The 19,921-nt window shown below is 53.2% G+C and overlaps 9 protein-coding genes across 9 annotated transcripts; 5 read left to right on the top strand and 4 right to left on the bottom strand.

Moving 5' to 3' along the window:
- Window positions 1-136: 136 nt before the first annotated feature.
- Window positions 137-1,355, bottom strand: K460DRAFT_283468 (uncharacterized protein; the record flags this gene model as incomplete). The annotated part of the gene is made up of 2 exons (XM_040928659.1): window positions 137-1,120; window positions 1,182-1,355. The coding sequence occupies 2 exons, from the start codon at window positions 1,353-1,355 to the stop codon at window positions 137-139; spliced, it is 1,158 nt and encodes a 385-aa protein (XP_040787729.1).
- A 1,106-nt stretch (window positions 1,356-2,461) lies between these two features.
- On the bottom strand, window positions 2,462-3,928 carry K460DRAFT_285178 (uncharacterized protein; the record flags this gene model as incomplete). The annotated part of the gene is made up of 5 exons (XM_040928790.1): window positions 2,462-2,875; window positions 2,968-3,314; window positions 3,366-3,482; window positions 3,597-3,720; window positions 3,782-3,928. 5 exons carry the CDS (start codon window positions 3,926-3,928, stop codon window positions 2,462-2,464), a joined length of 1,149 nt encoding a protein of 382 aa, XP_040787728.1.
- A 1,872-nt stretch (window positions 3,929-5,800) lies between these two features.
- On the top strand, window positions 5,801-8,195 carry K460DRAFT_385761 (uncharacterized protein). The gene is made up of 2 exons (XM_040935554.1): window positions 5,801-6,447; window positions 6,495-8,195. Exons 1-2 carry the CDS (start codon window positions 6,101-6,103, stop codon window positions 7,798-7,800), a joined length of 1,653 nt encoding a protein of 550 aa, XP_040787727.1. The 5' UTR covers window positions 5,801-6,100; the 3' UTR covers window positions 7,801-8,195.
- Window positions 8,196-8,366: 171 nt separating this feature from the next.
- Window positions 8,367-9,899, top strand: K460DRAFT_416467 (jumonji domain-containing 5). Its single transcript, XM_040937809.1, has one exon. It carries the CDS (start codon window positions 8,437-8,439, stop codon window positions 9,868-9,870), a length of 1,434 nt encoding a protein of 477 aa, XP_040787726.1. The 5' UTR covers window positions 8,367-8,436; the 3' UTR covers window positions 9,871-9,899.
- Window positions 9,900-10,440: 541 nt separating this feature from the next.
- K460DRAFT_245116 (uncharacterized protein) lies at window positions 10,441-12,198 on the top strand (the record flags this gene model as incomplete). Its single annotated transcript, XM_040927343.1, has 2 exons — window positions 10,441-10,835; window positions 10,893-12,198. Coding segments are annotated over 2 exons (1,701 nt in total), but the record flags the coding sequence as incomplete, so codon positions are not given.
- A 367-nt stretch (window positions 12,199-12,565) lies between these two features.
- Window positions 12,566-14,143, top strand: K460DRAFT_376639 (tannase and feruloyl esterase; the record flags this gene model as incomplete). Its single annotated transcript, XM_040934899.1, has 1 exon — window positions 12,566-14,143. One exon carries the CDS (start codon window positions 12,566-12,568, stop codon window positions 14,141-14,143), a length of 1,578 nt encoding a protein of 525 aa, XP_040787724.1.
- Window positions 14,144-14,321: 178 nt separating this feature from the next.
- On the bottom strand, window positions 14,322-14,869 carry K460DRAFT_355009 (uncharacterized protein; the record flags this gene model as incomplete). Its single annotated transcript, XM_040931842.1, has 2 exons — window positions 14,322-14,350; window positions 14,419-14,869. The coding sequence occupies 2 exons, from the start codon at window positions 14,867-14,869 to the stop codon at window positions 14,322-14,324; spliced, it is 480 nt and encodes a 159-aa protein (XP_040787723.1).
- Window positions 14,870-15,263: 394 nt separating this feature from the next.
- On the top strand, window positions 15,264-16,947 carry K460DRAFT_355008 (uncharacterized protein; the record flags this gene model as incomplete). The annotated part of the gene is made up of 6 exons (XM_040931841.1): window positions 15,264-15,350; window positions 15,424-15,516; window positions 15,692-15,833; window positions 16,008-16,544; window positions 16,692-16,828; window positions 16,903-16,947. 6 exons carry the CDS (start codon window positions 15,264-15,266, stop codon window positions 16,945-16,947), a joined length of 1,041 nt encoding a protein of 346 aa, XP_040787722.1.
- A 300-nt stretch (window positions 16,948-17,247) lies between these two features.
- Window positions 17,248-19,492, bottom strand: K460DRAFT_366043 (ATP-utilizing phosphoenolpyruvate carboxykinase). Its single transcript, XM_040933290.1, has 4 exons — window positions 19,348-19,492; window positions 19,202-19,277; window positions 18,942-19,142; window positions 17,248-18,687 (listed from the first exon to the last, which is right to left on the bottom strand). Exons 1-4 carry the CDS (start codon window positions 19,395-19,397, stop codon window positions 17,326-17,328), a joined length of 1,689 nt encoding a protein of 562 aa, XP_040787721.1. The 5' UTR covers window positions 19,398-19,492; the 3' UTR covers window positions 17,248-17,325.
- Window positions 19,493-19,921: the final 429 nt, after the last annotated feature.

The following is a 19,921-nucleotide window of genomic DNA, read 5'->3' as shown; positions in this document are numbered from 1 at the left end:
TGTCCGAACCCCAATATTCAACTCCGGCATATACCAGTCCCTCCTGGCTTCCAACCCCTATCTAAAAACCATCTACGCCACTTTCAATTTATACGACAGGTGTAGATGCACTCGAGTGGCGTTCTCAGTTAGCTATTTAGTTTGCGACCAAGATGCCATCATGCTTTGCCTGAGCCAGGAACTTGCCAAGCGCAGGGCCCATAATGGCGAAGATCTCAAAGGCAAGGACATGTACAATGACGAAGATGAGAGCGAAAATGATGAAGAAGACCTTGACAAAGAGCTTGATGAGACGGCGACGAGCCTCCCAGTTGAAGCTGCGCCACGCGTCCAAGAAGCCCACGACACCGGTTCCGCCGACCACCTTGCTGACCACCTTGCCGCCAAATGTGCGGTCAAAGGGCACAATGGTGTCCTGGTCCTCTGGGAGGATGGAAGCCTCGATGCGGATGAGCGTGACGATGGCGGGGAGGCAGAGGAACAGCGTGCAAGTAATGGCCAAAACGACAATGGAAACCATGCGGACGACGAGCCAAGTCCACTGGCCACCGTTGTACTCGCCCAGGTTCTCCTGGTCCAGCTTGTGCAGGCCCATGAGCATGGCGAAGCCACAGGTGATGTAGATGCTGACATACGGCATGGCGGCCTCGATGGCAGCGGGAAGGGCAAGCGTCTTCCAGTTGCTCTTGCCAGGGACGCGCTGCCAGTAAGACTTCTCAGTCGGCATAGCAACGACCTTGTGTGTCCATGTGGCGTGGATATTGGCCAGTGCAGCACCGGACAAGCCAGCGACGAAGATGGCTTGGCCAGGGACGCGGGGTAGGGCAGCGGCAAAGAACTCGGTGACGAGGGAGAAGCCTAGGGCGTAGATGACATGGCTGCCGAAACCGCGGAAGCGCGCGAGGCGGCCGGCGTTGGCGACGAGGTGCTTGATGGTGCCGCGAATGCTCGAAGTGATGGGCTTTTGGTTGACCAAGGTGATGGTGGGTCCGCTCTCCAACAGGCCCTCCTTCTCCTCCTTGTCACCGGACTCGTGGGTAGAAGGGGAGACGGTGATGGCTGCGACGGGAGATTCGATCATGCAGAGGGTGGTGACGACCTCCTTGAGCGTGTAGTTTACCTGAGAGCATATTGTCAGCCTTGTGGTTCGGCATGAAGGAAGGACAAGGGGGTAGACTCACGAGGGTTGCAAACACCACGCTAACCATGAAGCTCACATAGATCAAGACGATGCCCCAAGTAGGCATCTCGATCTTCTCTCCCTCTCCATTCTGAGCCGAGACAGCGCGCTTGACAAACGACACGGTATTGGGGTGCGAGAGCCCACGACGGGCGAGTTCAGTGAGGATTGCCATATTGCCACCACTCAGTGCTCTGAGTAAAATTAATAACAATAAGAAGAAGGTCGGTGTTGAGTAGAAGTGTAGTGTAGAAGTGTGTTGGCGAAACAAAAGAAAGTATGTATCGTGTAGAAGTAGAAAGCTGACGGGAGGTGGTCGTCGTCCGTCCTTCAACGTCCGCAGTCACGGCACAGGAGGCGAAGCCAGGCTGTGCTGACCCTGACGCAACGTCCGGGGGGCCGGGTGTTGCCTGGCGCGTATTAACCCTGTTCTGGCCTAGCGTGTATGCTATAATTGGCCTCGTTTCACTCACATGCAGTCCATCACGGAAAACAACGCGACATGAGACAGGCTATTGTATAGCAGGCGGACTTTCAACAGTTGTGAGAATGCCTTTTCTATGTAATATAATCAAGGAGTAGTCACTGCAATGTGCAAACGATGCGAAAAGATTGCTTTAGCCATCTCATCTGTGAAGCCGCTGCGGCGAAGCACCAATACAAGGCGTACAGTGTATCAGCGGCACGGTGACAGTTGATTGAACCGTGTCCAATCCTTTTAGGCGACGTGTTGGGTCAACGTATTGGTACGAACCGGACGCCCAATGAAATTGAATTAGTCTCGGAACTTCACCTTACCTCGCCTCCCCAAGATTCATGCACGAGTTCCAGAGGTCAGGGTTTGATCAGCTCGACACATCACGTCGCAGGAAAGGCAGCAGGCCATAAGTAGACAGTAATTCATTACACCTTCCCAAAAGCATATGTGATCAGAATCACTATTCTTGTATTCCATTACCGTCGAACCAGATCCCCGTTGTGAACAGACAAGTCTGTCCTCTCGAGGAGATGAATGTAGAAGGAAGATATGAGGGCGCTAGACTAGATACCAAGAGAGCTTTTGAGGAAAAAAGGTGATACACATGCGCTGGTTATGTCCAATTTGAAGCTTCGAGAACGTTACGTCGAGACCGAGCGTAAGTCGTCATCCGTAGTCATCGTGAAGATGTGTGCGTATGAGAGAGGGGCATAACGTAGAGTCGTTGGTGGGTTAGCTGCACTAGCCTCCAAAGATTTGGCCGTTCGGAGGTTTTGTGCAACTGCTGGCCTGTGCGGGTTGGCTTACAAGGCCAACGGGGCGACGGGCTTGGAGGCAATAGTCTCCTCGTTCAGCGTCTCAGCACCAAGATCATGCCTGGGAGCAGCGGGGAAGTCCTCCTTCTTGACCTTAACCTCTGGGGAGGTGGAGCGTCCACGATACTGGTTGACCGTCTCCTGAGCCTTGGTGGTGGCCTGCTGAGTGTAGCCCTGGACAGTCTTGACGGCATTTCCGGCATGTTGGTTGGCAAGATCCTTGACCTGCTTAGCCTGCTGGTTGGCAATGTGGTAACCCTTCTCGAGCTGAGCGTCGATGGCCTCTTTGTTCTGGATGTAGATAAGGGGGCCGAGGTAGGTGACGAAGGTCGCGATCAAGCTCAAGCCCCAAAGAGGCACAAACTTGATGAGGAAGTAGGAGGTCAACGATGCGAAGAAAGCCTAAAAAAAGTAGGATAGTCAGCCATCGGTCTAAAAGGTGGAAAATGCAACCATGGTGTTGATAACGAGAGTGTTGGAAGCCTTGAACTTACAGCAACCGTGACATAGACATTCTCGGCGAAGACGATCCGCTGAGACTCAATGACGAAGAAGTTGATGAACTGCTCGACATCATCCGTCAGGCGCTCAAGCGAGGCCTTGGGGATGGTGAAGTACTGTCGTGGCCTGAACTGGGAGGTAAGACCCCGGCCGAAAGCCACTTGTCCAAGGATCTCGGCAGCAGCAGTAGCACCGAGCGTCACGTAGGAGGCCTTGAAGATGTAGCGGATCAGGTTCAGGTATCGTGCGGCGAAGATGAAGACGACAGTGAGGGCGAATGCGATACCGGTCGCGCGGGGGTTTTTCCAGCTCAAGAGGCGGTAGAACATGCTGTGGTAGTCTGCTCCTTGTTAGCACCGCCGTGACAAACAAAAGCGTCTGGGCTGCCTACGGGTGAGGTTCTGGCCAGTGGCCGCCTTGTGATCTGGGATGGTGCGAGCATTTGCGAGGTCGGCAAACTCATCGCGCGTCTTTGCACCCTCTGCCTTGACGTTCTGTGCTACGGGACCTGCAAAGTTTAGCAAAGTGTCGCGTGCGGACTTTTTTGGGTAGCTGTGTTGCGAGATAGCCGTTAGCCGTGGTTCTGGAGCATGTCATGGGTGTTGGATTGCACTTACCTCACCGTTCAGGACAGTATCCTTTGTGTTTTGCACCGCTGGGTGGTTATTTGCGGCCGACATGGCGTGCTGTGCTGCTTTTTGGTTGTGAGTAAAGGAAACGTGGTGGTGTGCGAGGTGCAGATAAGACTGTCGTGTATAGCGTTAGTTTGGGTCTCGGCAACGCTCGGGGGCGTTTTGTGGCACATACCTCACTCTCCAAGATGCTGTTCTTTGCGTTGATGGCACTGCTCTGCAGGTTCGAGTTGCCGTTGGGCTGCTGGTACTGGTGGGAAGGGGTGGTAGGGTCGAGATCAATCGAGCCCGTGTTCAGCTCGATGCGCGGTGCTTCAGACATGTCTGAGACGGACGGGCAGTTGGTTGGGCGAGCGGGTCTGTTCAATTGAGCAGGCGTGGAGGCGGGGTTATGGGTTATGGGGTGGAGCGAGGTACAGTAGTAGAGGAGAGAACTGGAGGGCACAAGAGAGTTGGTATAGTCGTCTTTGTCGTGGTGACGTCCTTGTTATTTGGGCGGGCGCGACTGTCGTGTGCGCAATGTTTCCAGTGCTCCGCTATGACGTTGAAATTGTTCACCCAACAAACAAATCATGGCCCGGCCTGGCTACCACCAACGCCATTTGCACCATACAGGTTTCACTGCAGGCGTGCTATGTCATAGCTACGAACCAGCACCGATGCTGTATACTTTAGTACACAGTCTCTCGACGCACGCCGTGTTGCTGCGTGTCCAAGTTGCTCCTTCCGAGGGCTGCCTCGTGCTTTCCAAGTCACGACCCAGCCTGATTTTGGGGGTTTCGCATGTGAAAGCCGGGCGGCTTATTGATTAGCCCCTCAACCAGTGCATGACGCAATAGCACGACTGATGCAAATATTCCAATTCCAATATTCAAAGACAGTCGTAGGATAGTGCTCTGGCAGACGATTTACTGGTCGTGTGAGCCGGTTTATTATTAGGCGTTAAGAAAAAATCTTTGGTATGCCAGGTCCCGAAGCGTGCCTGGATTGAGGTGGGACCTAGAACGGTACCTTGACACGGCGAATAGCACCACCACCAATGCGTGATAATGTTGACATGGTAGTGCCCTGCATAAACAACTACAAATGCCGACTGTTGTACGGGAATAATGTTCAAATATGGATGGAGGATCGGCGCAAGACGGTTCTCGTCAGCGCCCAGGACCGGATCAGGTGGACTGGGTGCATTGAATCCATGGCTAGGAACCTTGGAAGCAGGTCCCTGCTGCTCTCTACAGGCTTGCATATTGACAATTGTCTGTTCCGTGGATGGCAGGTGACAAGCGAGTGGCTCTCCACGTGCTTCTACCCACTCTGCCTCTAGTGTTTAGATCTAGGCCGATGAATAGGTGGGCTTGAACTGTGGAGTTTGGTACGCTATAAGTGATGTGCATTTGCAAGCCGTGTCCGAGGCCCATGTGCCGCTATCGGCATATGTATTCGAGGGAGAAGTGATGGGAATTATGCACTGTGCCTGCTACGCGCTGAAGAGGTATCTTATTACCACCTCCACGCGACAGTGGGGGCATCTCGCCACCTGCATCTGCGATGCGAAATCGCGCAATCACATCCGTCTCCAGGCCTTGGAAGAAGTGCGATAATGCGCACTTGTCGCGCTGGCTAGCAAGGTTGGTCCAGGGTCTAGCAGGCCCTTAGCCCTGGAAATGGGGACCAGTCGATATCTGGAGCGGCCGACTGCGATAGCGAAACACGTCCCCGGCCATGGCAGCCACACAATTGGGGGGGGGGGGGAGCAACTTGGCGTATCGAGGGCAGCAACCGCTCAGGCTTCACCGCAGAGAATAGAGGCAAGGGCGCTGTCACGGGAAGCGCTGCAGGTCGTCACAGGGGTCACAGCAAGCGGTCCTGGGCGTCGTCTTCACACGAATCCTCCACGTCGACTCTGGCTGAGAGGCTGATTGATGGATGGGAGTGGTGCTCCTCCATCCTTCAGCCACTCCTCTATCTGTCACGCCGTCGCTAGGTGGCGCCTATCAGCACCCCCCAGGCTTCGGGCCCAAGAGAGCAGGCCGGTTGGCACAAGGACGTGGCAGCAGAGCGTCCGCGCGACAAGACGATCGCGCAAGGCCACAAACAGAGCTGGCCCGCGCCGAATCCTGGCCAAGTCCCTGCCGCCGTTGCGATAACGTACCCACACGCGGCCCAGGTCATCAATCATCTCCACCTTCGCTCTCTTTAGCTGTCACCTCTCCCTCCTCCTCGCCATTCATACCGTCGTCCAACTCTCTTCGAAACCCACATCCAAACAAAGCACTGTCCTGCATCCTAACACCATCTACTACCCGCGCTCCACACCCAGTCTCTCGGTACGGTACGCCAGAAACGTCAGCCAGCATCGCGACATGGTCAAAGCGCTCTCTCACCGTCATCTGCTTACCGCTATCGCTGCGCCTCAAGAAAGACACTGAGCACGCGACTTCCCAACAGCTCTCCCTCTACGGAGGCGAGAGTTGCTGAGGCCTGCTCCAGCACTATGATACTACCTCGCCATCTCTACAACGGCTCGCCTCCAGAGCCCCGAAGTCGAGTCACCAACAATCCAACCCTGCTCTACAGCTGGTGGTGCACCATCTTTTCCATCGTCATCATAGGAGTTCGCTTGTCTGGCCGCTACATTCGCAATGAACGCCTCTTTCGTGAGGACAAGATCATGGCCTGCAGCATTGTTCCCCTCGTGGCACGCATGGGCTTCGTCCATGTCGTCCTCATCTATGGCACCAACAACGTCAACACCACGGGCCTGACCGATCCCGTCCAGATCCACCATCGCGAGATTGGCTCGCAAATGGTCCTGGCAGCTAGGATCTTCTACGCCATGTTGTATGTGTGCCTTTCAACCGCTTGGAAATCGACTAACACGTGCCCAGCATCTGGATGGCTAAATTCACCGTCTCTGAATTCCTCAAACGCCTAACAGAACGGTTTTGGAAGAAAGGCTACGAGTGGGGTCTGCGTGGAATTCGCATCTTTCTCGTCGCCACATTCATCATCGTTTTTATTGCTACACTGGCAGAATGCCATCCCGTCAATCACTATTGGCAAGTCATTCCGGATCCAGGACCGCAATGCCGACAGGGTTACGCACAGCTCCTTACCATGGGCATCACTGATATCATCACGGACATTCTACTCGTCGCCTTCCCCATCCCCATCATCTTACGATCTGGCATGCCTATAAAGCGCAAGCTCTCTCTCATCGGGCTTTTCTCCTTGTCAATCATCCTCATCATCGTTACAGCCGCACGCATGCCCGCAGTCATTCAAAGAAAAGGCCTGCAACAGTTTCGCACAGTATTCGCATCCTCTGAAATACTTACGGCTGCTATCGTGTCCAACGCCATCATCCTAGGGTCGTTCCTTCGGGATCGAGGTGTCAAGAAACCAAAGTTCAAGGCACCATCGACGACAGACAGCATGGAACGTAGAGGTTCAGCACGACGCTACACAAACCAGCCGTACAGCAGTGACGAAGACCTCGCGCGATCGCTTGGCTACCGGACCAAACCCGAACTCGCAGAGAAGACATCAAACGTACCGAGGCCGGCCCCCGTCGCCGACCTGGACCTTTTGTCGTCGAGCCGACAACCCGGTCCATTTGCGAACAACAATTGGCAGTTTCCCTCTCAAAAGATGATCATGCCGCAATTCAATGGGGACTCGAAGCTGAAAGTGGAAGACATCCGAGATCCAATGCCGAGTCCTCGCGGCGGACGACGGGTGTCGTGGTTCGACGTCGGTGGTTTACTCGAGACCTCAGCGGTTGTCCCTTCGCCTACCGACTCTGTCATTGCGCACGACTTCGCACCCCAACCCAGGCGAGGTTCGAGAGCTTCCAACTCAATCATTCCCAACAGTCGGGCCTATCCTCCACCAGCACGCCGGTCGTCACGGCTGTCACAACAGTCTGAAGACTACGAAATGTCGGTCCGGCCAAGCCATCAACTGCAAGACCTGGGTGGCTTGCTATCAGAAAAACGTGAGCAGGAAAAAGCCCAATCCACTCCATCCTCGACCTCAGGCTCGTCACACGGCCTCCCTCCCTGTCACGAACAAACTGCGCCCATTGAACGCCACTCTACACAGACAAGCTACGACGTCCCTTCGTTGCAGGACGCAGGTGGTCTCCTTTCATCACTACCCCCTCGTTATACTTCTTCCTCTTCTTCTGCGTGATACCCCTTTCCTTCTGGGCTTTTTGTACTTATGCATAGCCTGCCTATTGCTTATGCTTTTGTTGTATTTTCCTTTTCACTACATGCACGATATCCACTGGGCATGGTCGGCGTTTATGGACTTACGATTTATTGACCTTGTATGACATGATGTGAGCAAGATGTAATGTATCGATACCGATCTGCATTGAAGATCCACCAAGGTAGATCGAATCGAAGAGGCTATTGGGCTGTTGACGGTGTAACGTAGGATATTATTAGCACTGCCGATGGCGTCGCTATCAACCTGGTAGATGCCAGATCAATATATCAAGTTAATTTGCGTCTTCGGCTTTCTGCTCTTCTGCGCCGAACGTGGCACAATCAAATACAAAGTCGACTATGGCTGATGCACTCAATTTCTGAACCCAAGAGACTGGGTCGCCAAATTAACGTTTGAGGCTTGCCGCTGGACTTGAGTCGCGTTCGGGTATTATTCACGATCCATGAATGTCTTGGCCGCAATCGGGAACGTGCATGGGGTCAAAGCTCCAGGCAATAGAATAGCTTTCGTCTGAAGCTCCACCTCAAATGCTTCGCTCAGGATCTCTTCGCAGAGGCTCCTGGCCTTGTATCACAAGGGCGCGCCGCATTAGAAATGAACACAAACGCGCCCACGCTCCAGGAAATCATCCAACTGACCAGTCAAGAACTTACGACAGCGCAGAAATCCGATCCCATTCGCGAATGCGGACGCGCCGCGCTATCGCTTTTGCCTACCGACCCAGACCTATGCTTGAAGCTTGCATATCAGAACCTTCATAGCGTACCCTATAGAGAGGTGAAGACATGTTGGCGACGGCTGTACACCGATGCGAGCCTGTGGAAGGTGGTGTGGCTGGCGAAGGAGCCGGCCTTTGAGGATGCTCGACAAGAAGAGGACAAAACAGGCAAGGAGTGGATGGACGAAGTGGTTAGGATGCTTGATATGGCACTCATACTAAGCGGTGCGCCGGGCAGGGAAGAGCTTGTGGAGCTGTGGTTCTCAGCGCTCAAGGCCAGTCTACAGTCCATTGACTACACGGAACGCGAACTCGACATCGACATCGAGCCCTCGGAACGACCGACAAAACGAAGAAAACTAGCCTCGTCCTCCCCAACCCCACGTATCCCGTCGACCTTCCTCGCCAGCCTTCCAGAACCTGCACTTTCGCTACGATACCCAGTGCCACGAGCAAGAGAACTCGGTCTGTCCACGTTCCAGAAGAGGGTTGCCGACCCTGTTATGCATACTCCGCTCATTATAGAGGGCGCGATACAACATTGGCCTGCTTTCGAAGAGCGGCCGTGGAACAGTCCTGGGTATCTGCTGGAACAGACGCTCGGTGGCAGGAGACTGGTTCCTGTTGAGGTTGGCAAGAGCTACACAGATGAAGGTTGGGGACAGAAGATCATCACGTTCAGAGACTTTATGAACATGTACATGCTCGAAGACGGCACCACGAAACAAGAAGAGCAGGTGCAACAGGTAGGCTACCTAGCCCAACACGATCTCTTCGCCCAAATCCCTTCCCTCCGTGCCGACATTTCGATACCAGACTACTGCTACTGCGACCCCGCGCCATCTCCTCACCTCACACACATCAAGCCCACGTCGAAACTCGACGAGCCGTTACTCAACGCTTGGTTTGGTCCCGCAGATACCACCTCCCCCATGCATACCGATCCATATCACAACATCCTCGCTCAAGTCGTGGGATATAAATACGTACGCTTGTATGCACCTGAGGAAACGCAGAAGCTATATCCGAGGCGTGTAGATGAGAACGGAGTGGATATGAGTAATACCAGTCAGATAGATCTAGATGAAGCTATGAAGATCTATCCTGGAATATCCTGTTTGGAAAAGAGTGGTGCTAAAGACGCTGATGAGAGGATAGGAGAGTTTGAGAGGCTGTTTCCCGACTTCAGACATGCGCGGTATGTCGAAGGTGTTCTTGGCCCGGGAGAGTGTCTCTACTTACCTGTGGGATGGTGGCATTATGTACGCAGTCTTACGCCTAGTTTTAGCGTGAGCTTTTGGTTCAATTGAGAACGTTTACGCCATATGCAAATTCCACGAGTTGTCATTGACCTTCTCTTGCCATATTCAAGTTCCCAGCCCGCTTTTGTTAACATCCACTGATGCCCTTGATATCGTTTCAAGACAACCAGCCCAGGCGATTCCTCGGCTAGACCGGATCACATCTAGGCAATACCCACTTTCTGGCCCCCAAACATCTCAAGCGCCCAGCCTCGTAAGCACACACCCTACTACTAGCGATCCGCGTTCAATGGGCCTTTGATTGGGTACTCGGCTCTATTGTACTGGAGACTTGCAACTTGAGACATGAGCCCCAGCCGCGTGCATAATAAGGCACACCGCCAGCCACATCGCATATTTCCACGATGCCGCCACTCGTACGGTCAGCGTCATATGCGTCTCGTCGTTTTCCTTTTTTCTTGATTCGTCTTTCAGCGCATAGCGATGTCGTCTCGGGATAACGTTTCCTACGCGAGGGTCCCCATTCCTTCGCAAGTCGCATCACATAATGAGGTACCCAAATCTGCCGTACAAGCAGCAGCTGGAGGACGACGAAGCAGCAACTCCTTTGCTGGCGACATACAACCAGTACAATGGCACATCTCCCTTTACACACCGATCTCCATGATAGCTTTGTTCGTTTCTGGCATTCTCGTCGCCGTTGGTCACCACCTCTTCTACTCGCGCTTCCATGGCAGTGCTGTCCTCGGCCGTGAGGACGGCGCATCGCAGTACACTACTCAAACATGGATCATCCGCTATGGAACAGCCTTTGCGTTTGTAGCAAAGACTCTGCTGGCTGGAGCGGTCATCGTCGGCTATAAACAGCACATCTGGATCACCTTGCGCCGAAAAGCAAACACGATTTCTACTATCGACGCCGTCTTCGTAGCCACTCACGACTTCCTTGCTTTCCTCAGCCCATCCTTTTTGTTGAAGGCGAAGATCCCGGCGTTGCTAGCTTTGGTTGCATGGTATTTGACACTGTTCCATGCTATGATGGGGTCGTATCGCTGATCGACATGGTATAGGTGTCTCCCGCTGGCAGCGTTGATCACCCCGTCGACTCTTCTTGTTGTACCTGCCATTCACGTCAACAACACGATGCTCCCTGTTCCAACACTCGACCTCAACAACACCTTGCTGTATCGATCTGATGGTCTCGGCGACGGCTCATCACCGGTAGTGCATCGACTGACGGTAGCTACTGCAACCGGAATGCAGGTCCTACCTATGAGGAGAGTCCTAGCCCCGAACACAACGTACCAACACATCTTCGATGGGTACTCCCTAAGGTGTGAACAGGCCACGGGAACACGACTCCAAAATATCTCCGCTGTATATAACGAAACTAGTAAACAGGTATTGATACTAGGAAAGGGCCTCGCCGGATCTGCCGATATCAAATACCTCTCATTCACCATGTACGAAGATGAGAAGGGCACTGTGATCCAACGAAATGTCACAGAATTCGTCTCTAATTGTGTATTCGGCTCCACGTATAACAACTGCCCAAAGGCGGACGTGGGTCCCGTCATCTGGGCACGGATGGGTAACGAAAGCATCACCTGTGCCGCCCATAGCACCCGTTATACGCTGGACTTCACGGCTCTAGGAGACACGCAGACCATTACAGGGGTGGGTTTTGAATGGAAGGAGCGGGTAAAGAATGGGGTGGCTACCAAGCTCAATACAGCATTATCAACCATACTCAACGGATTCTTCGGCGCCTTCACAGCCGGTGGTAATGGAGGCGGCATCTTCACCGAGAAGACGATGATCATCGACACTGCGCTGTTGGAATCGCTCCAGAGGACTAATGCAACCCTGAGAAATATTGTTCCCCAGGAGGACTGGATGCCCGCGGAAAAGAAAAATTTTCCCGAGATGATTGAGGAGCTGTCGAGGAATCAGACACTCAGTCTGTTCAGCACGGAGAAGCTTTGGATGCCAACAGCCAATGCTTCCATGGCGAACGTTACGCAGTCGACCTTCTCCACCGTATATGATTACCGACCGCGTAACCTCTGGCTGGCATATGGTATTGCTATCGTCTGTTCATTCGCAGGCGTACTCCTCGGTCTGCAGGCGCTATGGCTGAACGGCGTATCGCACGACAATTCCTTCTCCTCCATCATCGCAACGACGCGGAATAGCTTTCTCGATAAGCTCACGTTGGGGTACTCGCTAGGTGCTGCCCCTCTGCCGAAGGATATTGGACAAACTAAGTTGAGGTTTGGCGAGTTGAGAGGAGATGGGGAGAAGATGCGGCCTAGAGCGGGTTTTGGGTTGGATGAATCCACACAGCCGTTGAGCAAGGGGCAGGCTATATTTTAGGCATGCCAAAGAAGAATGAGCTCTAATACATCCAACTATCATCTACTCACAGTTCTAAAAGTGTACCAAATTTTGGACAAGTCGTACCTGCTCCACGGATTCAGACAAAGTGGCTGCCTTGGACGATCTCCGTGCGCGATTTAGACATCCCCCACCTTCTCCATCCAGCTTAGAATCTACAGTGCCGAGCTTATGTGCGTTGAGCATGTTTTACAAGGAAGAATACAGGCCGTACCATGACGCGGGGTTAAGCTGACACTTGCCAACTATAAAAGCATGGGGAAGCCCATTTAGGCATCAACACCAACAACTCTTCAATGCCCCAAAAATGTCTTCGAACACCTTGGTGCCAACAGTCTTCCCTACAATGGAGCAATATCTCCCCCACTACACGTCTGGAAACTCGAGTCTTTGCAGCCCTTTGTCCTTCCCTAGTGTTGACCTCCCGAACATTGAAGTCCTCGCCCTCACGGCAATACCGCGCGAAAACTACACCTATATACCGTCTACTGCTCCTCCACCCTTTTCTACCCCTATTACTGGTCTAAACTTTTGCAACGTTACTGTCTCGTACACACACCCCGGCTGGAACGACACTATCGTGACAAGTATTTACCTCCCAGCGAAGAACTGGAATGGACGGTACCAAGCGCATGGCGGCGGCGGCTGGGTGACGGGTGGGTCAGGAACACTATTCACTGGCTTCATGTCTGCACTGGCAGACGGCTTCGCGGTCAGCACCACCGATGGCGGGCATATCAGCGACTTTGCCGCTCTAGCAGGTCCCACGATGCCCTGGGCGCTGACGAGTCCCGGAAACGTGAATTGGCCCTTGCTCGTTGACTTTGCGTATGTGGCCTTGCACGACACGGCTCTGCTGTCCAAATCGGCGATTCACGACTTTTACGCAGATCCACTCAAGTACTCGTACTGGTTCGGTGGGTCACAGGGCGGAAGGCAAGGGCACATGTTTGCACAGCGATACCCAGAGGATTTCGACGGTATTGTAGCCTTGTTTCCGGCAGTGTGTTATATCCAGCTGTTCGCGCTCATTGCATGGCCTATGTTTGTCATGGACAAGGAGGGTGTATATCCCCCTCCTTGCGAGATTGAAGCCATTACCGCAGCTGCAATGGGAGCCTGTGATACCCTCGATGGGGTAGAGGATGGCATGATATCGCGGCCGGACCTCTGCACGTTCGACGCACACAGTGTCGTTGGCCAAGCGATCGATTGCGAAGGAGTGCCGTCCACTATCTCCAAAGGCGCTGCAGTCATAACACAAGCCAGCTGGGACGGCCCACGCAGCTCCACAGGCGAGTTTCTGTGGTACGGATACCAGCGCGGCTCCAACATTTCCGTTCTAGGCGCCCCAGCAGGAACCATATGCACGGCTGACAACAGCACTGGCACCAATACATGTGATGCAAATACCTCGTTGCAAGTCTGGTTCAACTACTGGGTTCAGAAATACCCTGATGAAACTATCCGCAACATTACACACGAGCAGTGGGACGATCTCGTCTACGCTTCTGCACAAGAGTACGAATCTGTCATTGGGACATGCAACCCTGATCTCTCGCGCTTCAAGCGTGCAGGCGGAAAGATGATCGTCTGGCATGGGCTGGCGGATAATCTCGTTACTGCTAACGGGACGGCGGATTATTACGACCGTGTCACAGCTCGCGATCCAGACGTACATGAGTACTACCGTGTCTTCCTTGCACCGGGTATTGGGCATGATGCTGGCGCGGCAATCAGGGTTCCAGATATGAACAAGTATATCATAGACTGGGTGGAAAAGGGTGTTGCTCCAGAGGTGCTGCGCGAGACGGGTATGGATGTCAAGGGCAATCCCGTGGAGAGGGACATTTGTGCTTATCCCAAGGTTCAGCATTATATTGGTGGTAATTCAACCAAAGCGGAGGCTTTCAAGTGTGTGTAGTTTAAGCCAGTCTCAAGTTAGGTGTACATGGAGCGCCTTCCAATACGGATAGCGTTCTCTGTTTTCACTTAATCTCTCTTATTATCATCAAACTGTAAGTGTCGTACTAAAGTAAAGAAGACAACCCCAGATACTTTGCATTCTAGAATTAGTATCTATTATAATTATCTATAACCCATCATAAAGTACCCTTAACGTGAAAATCCTCTTTAGCGATAATTAGTAGAGGGTTGTCTAGGCAAAGGTTAAAGAAGGAACAAACTTGTACTGCACACCAGGACTGATTAAGAAACCTGCCGCCCAGCCTATAAGCTCAATAAACGTATAGGTTACCGAAGCAGTAATGCACAGCGAATCATAGCTGCTGTGCACCCTCCGACTCGACCGATTTCGGCCTGGGGTAGTGCCGGCGCGCTCGCTTGTAAAAATTCCTTCGCTGGCCTTGTCGATAAGGCATCGGAGCATAGAGATGGCTTTCAGTCGTGGGAGCTGGAAGGGCTGGAGGAGCGCCACGGTGTCGGGACCGCCTTGATCCCACGCCCTTGTAGTTGCCAGTATGCCGTTGCAATGCCAGCCGTACAGGCTATACACATCACCGAACGTGCAGCCTACTGCCGTCTTTTCCGTCACTTTCCAGTGGCTGTCCAGGCCTCGTTGGACGCGCTGCAGCAGCTCCCGCTCTAGCGGAGACGCAGTTGCCTTGGTATGTGCTAAGAGGGCGGACATGCCGTCCTCGAACTGATGGGCGGCCTGGGAAGCGGCCTAGCCTCATAAGTGCCAAATAGGAGCGTGGCCACGTCTTTAACGTTCTGCATATGTATAGCACTCTTGGAATTCTTAGGCTTTTGCCCGATTAGCTGGCAGAGCGCTAACTGCAGCTCGATCTGCTTGCGAGCCATGTACTGACAGTTATACTCTCCCCGCTCATCCAACCCCATCGTGCAGCTTATTACTGGCCATGGAATATCTTCCGTAGGAAAGTCACCATCACTGCCATCTGCTGGCCGGATGAGATGCAGCGGCTTGCCAGCCTTACATTCTATCCACGCAATTGTCTCGTCCAGGCCCATGGTGCCGTCTTTAATGGCGGCGGCCACGGCCTGGTTGCTCACGGCGGAAGATGTGTAGACGGTATGCTCCTGTCTATAGTAACGCCAGCAAGGCCTCTTTGGGTAAACCGAATAGCCTAGGGGCACGTCAGTTAGCTGTGAGTTGTTAGACTAGGTGCAGCACGTACTCAACCCCCAGTCCTCCTCTTCCTACTTTGCTGCTTGTAACAGCCGCTTTCTGCCTTCAAAGAGGGGAGAACCAGTCGAGGTGTGGAGATAGTGGCCTTTGGGTGGATGGCTTTGGGTGGGTTGATGGATAGAGAGGTGTGGAGGACTGAGCTCGGGGTGGCTTGGGTTGAGTTGATATGGGGGGACATCGTGGTTTGATTAATATTTTGTCCGCCTTGCAGTAGAAGTGGTGTGGAGGCACTCATAAATTTATGGGGTCCATGGCATGACGCTCGAAAGTGGGGTTGAGGACTACAAAACACAATTGCAGCTACAGAATGAGGCGTATTTTTATCTGAATCCCTCCTGGGCAAACTTTCAGGAATTCCTCAACCACGACAACCCAGCCCGCGCCTGCTCCTCTCGACAGAAAAAGACGCGCACGCGGGCCACTGAAGGCGTGTTTATCAAGCGTAGGCTACCGTGAACATCCCTCCCCATACGTAGAGCTACCAGAAAACATGATAGAGGACTTTAAAGTTGCCTTAAAAGCTTCGTGCAGAAAGTCGAACCTGCATTCGAGTTTCCCCAAGCTCGTCAAATCTGTGCGCCGCACGAGAATCTCGACAGCACTACATGGACAATAGCTGCTATATTTTCTCAGCCTCCTAAGGATGGCAAGCAGGGCTACAGGCCATTGAAAAAGCCCAGCGCACCCTTCGACGCTGTTACAAAAGCCAAATACAAGCATTATAAGGTCACAGCCTGGCTGCTTGGGCCTAACGACGAGAAGACAGCCTTCATCTTCTACAAGCAATCCAATCTAAACTTCACAAAAACCAAGGCAAACTGCAACAAGATCATGGATCTTATTGCCAACTTCGCGAATGCCTGGCCAGATGCACCACTAGACGATGATTTGTTTAAGTGGCAGGTCGTAGCGGCCGCAGTCGTTGTATTGTCCCCAGGCAGCGTCCGAATCAAGGTTCCAGGCTGGACGCAGGACGGTTGGCGTATAAGAATTCCTTACTACGACACTGATACTTGCACAATCAGGAACTTCGAGCGCACTTGCTACGCAGGGGTCTCATTGGAAACCAGTTTTCCAGACGTCCCCTCGAGCGCTGAGCTGTGGCAGTCTGGTCCATCATCAAAGGAGATAATCATCCCAAAAGACTTGAACGGTAAGCATGCGTCTTGCCTGCCTGCCGACCGATCGAGATGTCTTCCAGGATCGTTGTTTTACGCAAGGCAAGGAAAAGACAACTACGACTTTGGAAGAGCTCCGTGCCCGCGAGAAGTTTGACGGTTTTTGTCCTGGAAGCTTGCAGGTAGGACGGCAACGAAGAAAGTGATGGAGATGGCAGCGACCAGCTACGAGGAGCTATACCTAGCAGTCAAGCGCCATGGTGGTAGACACTCTAGTGCGCATCGACTGATAAAGGTGTGGTACCATTCCTGGAAGAAGGTAACGTACATTGACGCCCGTGATACGCTCACGCATGAGCTTAGAGGCGTAAGCTTACTAATAAGGTTAATTAGGCTTCAAGTAAGAAGAGTAATAATACCGTAGTAATAGTGATATAAATGATGACTTTTTCATAACTATTTTCAACTGTCCACGAATGCTGCAACTTCCTGATATCTCATACTCATGCTCTCCTCCCTCATGCGGTTATTATCCCGTGAAAACTCCTAGCATCCCAAAAGGTCAAAAGTATGTGTAAGAAGCCATCGTCTCGGTCGTCGTCTCAAGGGCGTGATCGATAATACAGGCAAGAAACTTAGAGAGATAAGAAACCCTGGTAATGAAATCCATCCGTGGGCTTATTCATGCCCACAACCACAGAAGGGAATAAGACCGCTGACGTCGATTGATTAGACCGCGGGGGAACAGGAAAAGGGGGCGCGCTCGCTAGTCAGTCTGTTAAAATGTAAGAAAGAAATTCCTCATCGCCTTATACTCTAATGCTTGGTGGGGCAGCAACACACATGTGGGCCAGCCTTGAGTACTTCCGGTGTGGCCTCATCCTCGTACTTCTTAAAGTTCTCCATGAAGAGCTTGCCAAGCTTCTCGACCTCACCCTTGAAGTCTGCAGTGCCATTCCAGCTCTTGGCAGGGTTGAGCAACTCGTCGGGAACGTTGGGGCACGTCTTGGGGACGGATAGACCAAAGGTCTCGTAAGTCTCGAACTCAACCTTGGCGAGCTCGCCCGAATGGATGGCGTCGAGGATGGCGCGAGTATATTTTAACGGGCATCTTTTCCCTCCTGTTGAAGCGCCCGCGCCGACCCAGCCGGTGTTGAGGAGCCATGCGTTGGTGTTGTGCTCTTGAATCTTCTCTGCGAGCATTTTGGCGTAGCGCATGGGGTGAAGAGCGAGGAAGGGCTGAGCAAAGCACGACGAGAAGGTGGCCTGCGGCTCGGTGATACCTTGCTCAGTGCCAGCCATCTTGGAGGTGTAGCCGGAGATGAAGTGATACATGGTCTGCTCGGGGTTGAGTTTCGAGATAGGGGGTAGGACACCACGTGCGTCGCACGTGAGGAGGATGATGTTCTTGGGATGCGCGGATGAGATGCAGGGGATCTTGGTGTTCTCAATGTACTCGATGGGGTAGGCACAGCGGGTGTTCTCTGTCAGGGTGTCGTCGTCGTAGTCGACGAGACGGTTTACCGGGTCGAAAACGACATTCTCGAGGATGGAACCGAAGCGGATGGCGTTGAAGATGTCGGGCTCCTTCTCGGCAGAGAGACCAATGCACTTGGCGTAGCAGCCGCCCTCGATGTTGAAGACACCGGTGTCGCTCCAGCAGTGCTCGTCGTCACCGATCAGGGCACGCTTGGGATCGGCGGAGAGGGTGGTCTTGCCAGTACCGGACAGACCGAAGAAGACGGTAACATCGCCGCTCTTGCCCTCGTTCGCCGAGGAATGGAGGGTAAGGACGTTGTGCTTCACAGGCATCTCGTAGAAGAGGACTGTGAAGATGCCCTTCTTCATCTCTCCGGCATATTCCGTACCGAGGATGACCATCTCCTTCTCAGCAAAGTTGATGGCAACCGAGGTGGACGAAGTCATGCCGCTGGTATACCTGTTTGCAGGGAAAGCACCGGCATTGTAGATGACATAGTCGGGGTGGAAGTGTTCCAGCTCTTCCCTTGAGGGACGGATCAACATGTTGCGCATGAAGAGGGCATGGTAGGCGCGAGCGCACACGACGCGGACGCGTATCCGGTAGCGCTCGTCCCAGCCGGCGAATCCATCGACGACATAGATGCGATTCCGTGTGTTGAGAAAGTCAATGGCTCGCTCGCGGTTGATGCGCCAGACCTGGGAGAGGGATTAGTAAGAAAAAGAGAGGTGATGGAAGACACGTGATGGTGTTGCAGGTGACAAGAGGGGCAAGTGCCGTATCGTGCATGAGCAGATGCGGGGCAGCCGAGCCCCAGCGCGGCGGGTGCAAGGATTTGAGCATTAACCTCGTCTTTCGGCGTGCATGACGTCTGGCGCCAATTTCACGAGCTAAAACTGCGAACTGGGCGCAGAATTTTAAGGGAAGAAGGGCATGCCAGGAAAAGACTTACGTCAGGCTTCATGGGCTTGTTAACGGGGCCCCACCAGACTTCGTTTTTCGACGAGTCTTCCTCTACGATGCGCTTGTCTGAGGGCGAGCGGCCAGTCTTTGCACCCGAGTAGGCTGAGAGAGCGCCTGATGCTGTGATGGCAGAGCCAGTCTCGTAGACGAGAGCATCCTCATAGAGAGCGGCGACGGAAGGGTTGGCAATCTGGGAGGAGAAGTCATTAGCATCTGTAGTTGGAGAGGTGATTGGCGAGCACAACGTACAATGGCTACACGGTCATAGTCGATGTGTGCTTTATCATGGAGCTCTTCCTCAATCTCCGTGTGTTCCTTGTTCGGCCTGCGAGACAATTGTCAGTCATTGTTTCCCAAAGTGAGACAGACGCGACTGGAGCAGCAAGGTGACTTACTGGACGCCGGAAGGGTGGAGGTTCGTCTTATTGACGGTTTGAGAGACCATTGTGTTTAAGAGTGGAGATGTAGAGGTGGAATGGAAGTGTGATCTCTGTTGCTTGGACACCTGATGACGGACAAAGTCTGGGGCCAAAGGAGCTGCTGGGGTTGCAGTTTGAACCACGGGGTCCCAGGCCTCTTTAATACCGTGACGAGATTCCATTCTGACGACGCCGCTCACCTGGAGTTTCGCTGTGGACCGGGCGGTCGCTAGCGCGTAGGGCGCTGATTGGGTGAAGGGGGTCCATCTCGTAGTGGGAGCGCCGTTCGGCTCTGGAGTGACGAAAATAATGCGGGACCGGCCACGAGTGCTGGGTGAGGTCGGAAGACGCGACCGGCAGACGAGACGGCCAGCATATTGGCTGGTGTAGCGTGCAATGGTAGTCAACCCAAGACTCATGGAGCCGACTGTCTCCTTCAAAATTCAAACAACGTCTACACGTTTGCGCTGACTGACTGCTCACGGCTCACATGTCATCGTTTGCGCGGGCTCTCTCACTCATCAGAGTGAACGCCCGCGTCCGCGTGACG

Source organism: Cucurbitaria berberidis (assembly GCF_010015615.1).
Source record: "Cucurbitaria berberidis CBS 394.84 unplaced genomic scaffold K460scaffold_3, whole genome shotgun sequence".
In the NCBI taxonomy this organism is placed as follows: domain Eukaryota; kingdom Fungi; phylum Ascomycota; class Dothideomycetes; order Pleosporales; family Cucurbitariaceae; genus Cucurbitaria; species Cucurbitaria berberidis.
The sequence above is the reverse complement of the archived record's forward strand: the minus strand, read 5'-3'. Positions and strand labels throughout refer to the sequence as shown.

Coding starts and splice junctions, on each gene's coding strand:
- K460DRAFT_416467 (XM_040937809.1), top strand. CDS start 8,437: ATGAACACAAACGCGCCCACGCTCCAGGAAATCATCCAACTGACCAGT.
- K460DRAFT_385761 (XM_040935554.1), top strand. CDS start 6,101: ATGATACTACCTCGCCATCTCTACAACGGCTCGCCTCCAGAGCCCCGA. Junction 6,448..6,494: donor AGGATCTTCTACGCCATGTT/GTATGTGTGCCT, acceptor ACACGTGCCCAG/CATCTGGATGGCTAAATTCA.
- K460DRAFT_366043 (XM_040933290.1), bottom strand. CDS start 19,397: ATGGTCTCTCAAACCGTCAATAAGACGAACCTCCACCCTTCCGGCGTC. Junction 19,143..19,201: donor ACTATGACCGTGTAGCCATT/GTACGTTGTGCT, acceptor TTCTCCTCCCAG/ATTGCCAACCCTTCCGTCGC. Junction 18,688..18,941: donor ACAAGCCCATGAAGCCTGAC/GTAAGTCTTTTC, acceptor TCCCTCTCCCAG/GTCTGGCGCATCAACCGCGA.